The following is a 7,875-nucleotide window of genomic DNA, read 5'->3' on the forward strand; positions in this document are numbered from 1 at the left end:
TATATATATATATATATAAAATACTTAAAATGACATAAATGATGATAATCACAAAAATATTAAAACAATATAAGATATATTACTATTGTAATAATACTGTTTCGGTATTATTACAATAAATATAATACTATTATACCACGGGCGTCGGAAGCAAAAAAAATGTGGGTGGGTCCTCCCCCCAAATTTTTTTACAGGAGTAGATGCCACTTACTGTATTCTGCCTTTTAATTAAACAATTGCTTTAATAGCCACATACCAGTTACCCCATACCAGGCAAGGTTTCTTAGAAATTAACACAGCAACGAAAGTCTAGTAAGTTGTTTTGAAAAAACGCCAGATAACTTGTTATAACAACACCGTGTAAGTGTAACTGTAATTTAATGCTGCATTCTCTGGAAATGGTGGGAAATGGTTTTGGTGCAGCTTCCTGAACTACACCGATAAAGATCTCTGTCATTGGACTGAGCTGCTTGCTCTGCAGGAATAAGCTCAGTGATGGATAGCTGTAGTGTCCAAATTATGACTTTTTTTTCTCTCCATCGGATGTTAGCGTACTTTGAATTGAAAGTCTTAAGTCTGAACTTAAAGAACTTAAAGGCAGGATAAGCAGTGTTTCATCTCCCTGTGTCTGTGTGCTTACAGACCCCTCTCACTTGCTGTTCTGCCGGTTTCTGTATTTATTTAAACATAACACAGAGTGCCATAATTCTGTCCTGTGAGTCATTGCGTTCATATAATCTTCTTATGCTAATACTTGCTTATGCTGCCATCTTCTGTCAGTTAACTTTCCAACAAATTCTTCTTGATGGACAGTACGATGACGCATTCAGTTAACAATTGGAATCTTAAAGGAACAGTTCACCCAAAATTCTTTTATTTATAGGTTTTATAAATAAGTATATAAACAAGTTTGGGACTACATGGTAAATAAATGACAAAACTATTCCTTTAACATTGTGTCTGTCTTTCAGATGTTCGTCATAGACAAGGCTGAGGGGGAGAACTGCTCACTGACCGAATTCACCATCTCTGGCTCCACATATGCTCCTGAAGGAGACGTGTGAGTATCTGTCACTGCTCTCATATTTACTTGTAGTACTGCAGTCAAACTGATGACTATGACTTCACATTTTTGCCAGCTTCTGTTTTAGTAGGTAGTTTATTGATCATTCTCTTTGGTTGCTCAGATTCCTTGATAACCGATTAGTGAAATGCTCCCAGTATGACGGGTTGGTGGAGCTGGCGACCATCTGTGCCTTGTGTAATGATTCCTCCCTGGATTATAATGAGGTGTGTTTTCTAATTGTCCTCTCTTAGCCTGGATGATATAAGCAAAAATGTCCATCGCTTTGTTTATAAAATTCAAAATTAATATTTATGAAACCGATATTCTCAAAAAGTGATTCCAGAAACTATTAAAAAACATAATGAAAGATATAAAAGATATATTTAAATTAAAAAAAATCTATGAATCTATCTATGTATGTACATATAACTGTATGTATATTACATAAATTTAATTTTGACCAAAAAAAGTAGGTATTATATGTAATTTTATTTAATCAAAAATACATTAAAAACAGAAATACTGTGGAAAATTACTTTTTTAATTTGAATATATTTTAAAATGTAATTTATTCCTGTCGTGCGTAGCTGAATTTTCAGCATCATTACTCCAGTCTTCGGCGTCACATAATCCTTCAGAAATCATTCTAATATGCTGATTTGCTAATCAATATCAACGTTAAAAACATTTGTTCCGCTTAATATTTCTACGGAAAACTTTTTTCAGGATACAAAAGAACAGCATTTATTTGAAATAGAAATCTTTTGTAACATTATTAATACTTTTGCTCAATTTAATGCATCTATCTATCTATCTATCTATCTATCTACAGTATCTATACATTATTAATACTTTTGCTCAATTTAATGCATCTATGCTACAGAAAGTATTCATTCATTTTTTTTAAAGTATTAAAGGGGTCATATGATGCTGCTAAAAAGAACATTATGTTGTGTATTTTGTGTAATGAAATGTTTATGCGGTTTAAGGTTCAAAATGGCGGGCTTGAGTGAGCGGAGGCGGGCGAGCTTGAGATATGCAAATCTTCCCACATCGTGACGTAGACATTTGGGGGCGTGTTAGAACGAGCCGTTTTAGGTAGGCGTGGTTGACTCTTAACTTTTATAAAGAATATCTCTTTGGATTTGAGACTTTAGTCTTTGCAACTTTACAGATCTTTATGCACCAAGAGCTTGTAACACTCCAAAGAGAAAGGAAAACTTGAAATCGCATCATATGACCCCTTTAAAAAAATGTACTGACTCCAAAATTTTTAACGCTAGTGTGAGACATGCATGTCGTCATCATGAATGTCTCTGGCCAGTTTCATATTTTATTGTAGTTTAATTTAGTCTTCCGAGGCATATATTAGATATGATTACTAGATATAAATACACTTTTAATAAATATATTATGTAATCATTCTTGGGATAATTCAAGATTTAATTTGATTGCATCTCTAACCATGTTTGTCGGAAGTAGAACAGTCACTATAAAAAGCTTCATCAGAAGTTCAGTTCCACACTTGGTGATAAGTGCTAACTCTCTTTCAGTCTAAAGGTGTTTATGAGAAGGTTGGAGAAGCCACGGAGACGGCTCTGACCTGCCTGGTGGAAAAGATGAACGTTTTTGACACTGACGTCAGGAGCCTGTCGACGATCGAGAGAGCCAACGCCTGCAACTCAGTAAATATTTATACGATTAGTAAATAATTATGCAAGCACTTGTTTAATCATGATTTAATAACTCAATATGTGTGTATGCGTAGGTGATCAAGCAGCTGATGAAGAAGGAGTTCACCCTGGAGTTCTCCAGAGACAGGAAGTCCATGTCTGTGTACTGTTCCCCCAACAAGGCCAAATCCTCTACTGCTAAGATGTTCGTCAAGGTACTAACCGGATACTTGTTTGTTATATACGGAGTTGTTGTATTGGCAGGTTTTTCAGATTGATAAACAGCTGTGTCTTCCTCAGGGAGCTCCAGAGGGACTGATCGAGAGGTGCATGTACGTGCGTGTGGGTGGATCCAGGGTTCCCCTGACTCAAGGCATCAAGGATAAGATCTTGTCTGTGATCAGAGAGTATGGCACTGGCCGCGATACCCTGCGCTGCCTGGCACTGGCCACCCGTGATAGCCCGCTGAAGAAAGAGGAGATGATCCTGTCAGAAACGGCCCGCTTTGCAGAGTATGAGGTGACTGAGTTACTGAACTTGTACAATACTGCATTATGCCAGTCTTTGTGTCATGCTCTCAGCTATAAAATAAAGCGTTTATCCAAATAGTTAGATAGCTATCTAGTATCTAACAAGTTTCATAAACTATTCATCTTGCTAGTTAGCTAATAAATAATTTTTCCATTTTACTGTTTAGATAAATACTTTCTAGATAGCCATCTAGTAACATCTATCTCTAATAAAAGTGTCTTTGCACTCTGTTAGCTATCTAGTTAGCTACCTACCTAATACACCAATTTTTAATCTAGCTAATTAGCTATCTATTGAAGTATCTATCTACATATATTACTGTCTAATGGTTAACATAATCTAAAAGGCTTCTTTGCATCTTGGTAGATTACTATCTGTTAAACTGTTCAGCCATCTATCTAAACTATTTAACATCAAGCTATCTAGTAATGTATCTAGCTATCTACAAAAATACCTTTTGCGTCTCACTAGCTTCCTATCTAATAGACTATTTATCAAACTAGTTAACTATCTAATAAAGTGTTAATTTGTCTAGCTAGTTGGCGATCAAATTGCTAGCTAGCTAGTTATTAGTATTAGTATCTAATAACATATAGATCTAGCGATCTAATATCTTTGTCCCACTAGCTGTTTGCTATCTTATAACTGATTTATTCATATAGCTAACTAATAGTTAGCTATATTAAAGTATTTTTACATTTAGCTAGTTAGCTATCTTAAGTATCTAACTATTTACCTGTGTAGTAACGTCTAGCTCTCTAATAAAGAATAGTTTATTAGAGAATAAACTATTATTGTTAACTAGCTAGATTGATAGTTTTAATCAGTTTAGTTAACTGTTAAATAAACAGTCCATCTTGCTGGTTGCTATATAATACAATATGTAACTACTTAACTATTTGGTAATGTATCTAGGTATCTAATTAATTATCTTTTTGTCTTGCTAGCGTCCTGATAAACCATTTGTCTAATAAACCATTTTCTGTCTTGCTAGTTATCTGTGATTATTCTGATCCCGCTAGTTGGCTATCTAATAAAGTATTTCATTAGGTAATAACGTCCATCTAATATAATTTTTGTGTGTGTCTCACTAGCTTTCTATCTAGCAAACTATTTATCCAACTAGTTAACTATCTAAAAGTGTTTATCCAACTAGTTAGCTATCCAATGAAGTATTTTAACTATCTAGCTATCTAGAAATGTATTTATCCACAGTATCTAATAAAGCATCTTTGTGTCTAGTTAGCTGTCTCTATCTAGCCAGCTACTGAAGTTTTTTTTTTTTCTAAACTTCCGTCTCCTCCCCATCTGCCAGTCGGATCTGACCTTCGTGGGCTGCGTGGGCATGCTGGATCCTCCTCGCACAGAAGTGGCCGCTTCCATCAAGCTCTGCCGCCACGCTGGCATCCGGGTCATCATGATCACCGGCGACAACAAAGGCACGGCTGTGGCCATCTGCAGACGCATCGGCATCTTCTCCGAGGACGATGACATCAACCGCATGGCCTTCACTGGCCGCGAATTTGACGACCTTTCACCTCACGCCCAGCGAGAGGCCGTCATGACTGCCCGCTGCTTCGCACGTGTCGAGCCTTCGCACAAGTCCAAGATTGTGGAGTTCCTGCAGGGCTTTGATGAGATCACAGCCATGGTAGGTGGCCGTATGGTGTAAATGGACAGTGATTTAGCTCAACCGTGTTTGATTGTCCTATTTGGCTGAGCAGTTGTGTCTCTGCAGACAGGAGATGGCGTGAACGATGCCCCTGCCCTGAAGAAGGCAGAGATTGGCATCGCCATGGGCTCTGGCACTGCCGTGGCCAAGACAGCCTCGGAGATGGTCCTCGCTGATGACAACTTTTCCACCATTGTGGCTGCCGTTGAGGAAGGCAGAGCTATCTACAACAACATGAAGCAGTTCATCCGCTACCTCATCTCCTCCAACGTGGGCGAGGTCGTCTGGTCAGTCCGGTTGTGGTTTTCAGTTCCGTTTCTGTTTGTTGTGTTGCTAATATGTTGGACTCCTCCACAGTATCTTCCTCACCGCTGCGTTGGGTTTCCCTGAGGCCCTGATCCCCGTCCAGCTGCTGTGGGTGAACCTGGTGACTGACGGTTTGCCCGCCACCGCTCTGGGCTTCAACCCTCCTGACCTGGACATCATGAACAAGCCCCCCCGCAACGCCAAGGAGCCCCTCATCTCTGGATGGCTCTTTTTCAGATACCTGGCCATCGGCTGTGAGTCACAAACATGACTTATGTACCCTAGTGGCTATGATTTAAGAGTTTGCTTATGTCATTTGATGACAACCTAGAAAAATGTACATATCCAGTATTGCTGGTCTGTTAAGTCTTGTTATCTCATGTATGTGTGTTGTGTTTCTCAGGTTATGTGGGTGCTGCGACTGTAGGAGCTGCAGCCTGGTGGTTCATTGCTGCTGATGACGGTCCAATGGTCACATTTTACCAGCTGGTATATATCTCTGTTTTTAAAATAAATGTGATGTGTGTGTGTGTGACTAAAACTGTAGCCTTAAGGCTGGGTCACACAGAGTCTGATACAATAACACATAAATGCTTAGTTTTTCACCAAAACTAGACTGGTTACATTTTTGTCATTATTTAAAGAAAAAAAGTTTGAATGTCTAAAAGATTTGTTTGACATTTAAACCGTTAAAAAGCTGACCTAGCTTTGACCGATTGCAGCACAATTTTTTGGACTCTTAATAAAAAAAAATTAAAAAATAATAATGTAAAATAGAGTAATTATAAACAATGGTGTAATTTATTGCTGTGATTGCAAAGCTGAACTTTCAGCAGCCATTACTCTTCAGTGTCACTTCAGAAATCATTCTAATATGCGAGACTCAATAAATATTTTTTATTATTATTAATGTTGAAAACCATTGTGCTATATATATATTTTATTTATCATATCATTACATTTTATATACATGTATAATTTTGTTTAATAATAATAATCATGTATCAATATATTAATTTAAGGTATGTACATATATATTTGTAAATATTTAATACAGTTTTATTATATAATGAGAATTGTTGTTGTTATATAGAATTTATTTATATTCTTTAATATATTTTGTATTTTATGTTGTAGTGGTAGTAACTAAGCATCTAAGTAGTTACTATTTCTCTCTTGTCCTCTCAGAGTCATTTCCTGCAGTGTTCTCCTGATAATCCTGACTTCCAGGACCTGGAGTGCAACTTGTTCGAGTCCCCCTACCCCATGACCATGGCCCTGTCTGTGCTGGTCACCATCGAGATGTGTAACGCCCTCAACAGGTCAGTCACCATCCACCTGACATCTAGACTCAGGCATGACAGGGGTTAAATAGCAACACAAAGCTTGTTTTTAATCAAAGTAAACGTGTCGTTGTTCTTCCTGCAGTCTGTCAGAGAATCAGTCTCTGCTACGCATGCCTCCCTGGGAGAACATCTGGCTGCTGGGAGCCATCTGCCTCTCCATGTCTCTTCATTTCCTCATCCTCTACGTGGATCCGCTGCCGGTAGGCCCCCATCATGATGTATCTTAACACTATAGATCATTAAGTGCCCGATGTCAAAAATAATCTTGGGGCCCAGAATAGAATTATATCTATAATGGAACATTTATTTCTCCACTACTGCTCCACACAAACTCTGCATATGGACCCAGTTTGCACTCCAGGTTCACTTTCACAAAAATCCAAACGTTTATTTTACTCTTACAAGTTATAATGCAATTCTAAATGGTTCTATTAACAGTTTTGTGGACAAAGTTCAGAACCTTTCTTTTGATTTGAAAATTAGTGCCAACTACACTATTTCATATATATACACAGTGTGTGTGTGTGTCAGGGGCGTTTCCTCCAAGTAGGCAAGGGAGGCAGTGTCTCCTCAAAATTGTCTCCCCAAAAAATTTGTTGTACAAAAATAAAACGTTATAAAATATAATATTAAAAAGAGTATAAATCACTCGTTTTTCTAAAGAAACATTACCAGCAGGTACAGTTACAGCGGGAGTCCGTGGCTCTCTCGCCTCCCCTGAACCCATTGACTTTTAACAGACCCCCGCGTCTGTGACCAATATTTACCGGGCTTTAATGACGGATGATCTGAAAAAGTAAAAATTAGTTAACGGAAAATTTCAAAAATAGTTACAAGTTAAATATTAAAAAGAATAGCTGAACATAAGTTCACAAATAAAATATATTAAATTGTTACTGCCTGGAGTTATTATTTTGGAATAAATTGTAAAATGCTTAAAAACACTAACTTGATGAGATTCATACTTGGCTTTAATTAATAAAATATTGATTACATTGTTAATGCAAAAGTATAAAGTAAAATCGTTTTTTTTCCTGATAATGTAAGCAATGTTTATTTAACCAAGAAAATGTGACTGGGACATGAATTTACATTTGATTTGATAAAAAAAAACTTAAAAAAAAAAAACTGAGCACTTTGCCTCCTAATTTCAGAACACCACCGCATACCAATTATGGCGCTTTTCCACTGCGTGGTTCGGCTCGGCACGGTTCGCGTTTCCACTGCAGTTCAGTACCGCTTTAGAGTGGGCGGGATTATTCACATGTCGTTATAGTTGCA

At 37.4% G+C, this 7,875-nt stretch overlaps 1 protein-coding gene across 3 annotated transcripts in view; it reads left to right on the forward strand.

Moving 5' to 3' along the window:
* atp2a2a (ATPase sarcoplasmic/endoplasmic reticulum Ca2+ transporting 2a) overlaps nt 1-7,875 on the forward strand; it is a 28,124-nt gene that overhangs the window by 16,817 nt on the left and 3,432 nt on the right. For all 3 annotated transcript variants that reach the window (XM_016574741.1, XM_016574740.1, XM_016574742.1), the window contains 11 exons: nt 972-1,060; nt 1,188-1,290; nt 2,620-2,751; nt 2,835-2,954; nt 3,040-3,258; nt 4,586-4,921; nt 5,009-5,229; nt 5,300-5,502; nt 5,652-5,737; nt 6,437-6,570; nt 6,677-6,794. In XM_016574741.1, coding sequence (XP_016430227.1) covers nt 972-1,060; nt 1,188-1,290; nt 2,620-2,751; nt 2,835-2,954; nt 3,040-3,258; nt 4,586-4,921; nt 5,009-5,229; nt 5,300-5,502; nt 5,652-5,737; nt 6,437-6,570; nt 6,677-6,794 — 1,761 coding nt within the window. The remainder of the gene's footprint in view (nt 1-971; nt 1,061-1,187; nt 1,291-2,619; nt 2,752-2,834; nt 2,955-3,039; nt 3,259-4,585; nt 4,922-5,008; nt 5,230-5,299; nt 5,503-5,651; nt 5,738-6,436; nt 6,571-6,676; nt 6,795-7,875) is intronic.

Source organism: Sinocyclocheilus rhinocerous, unplaced genomic scaffold (genome assembly GCF_001515625.1).
Source record: "Sinocyclocheilus rhinocerous isolate Xijiao unplaced genomic scaffold, SAMN03320098_v1.1 scaffold293, whole genome shotgun sequence".
NCBI classification, from domain to species: Eukaryota; Metazoa; Chordata; class Actinopteri; order Cypriniformes; family Cyprinidae; genus Sinocyclocheilus; species Sinocyclocheilus rhinocerous.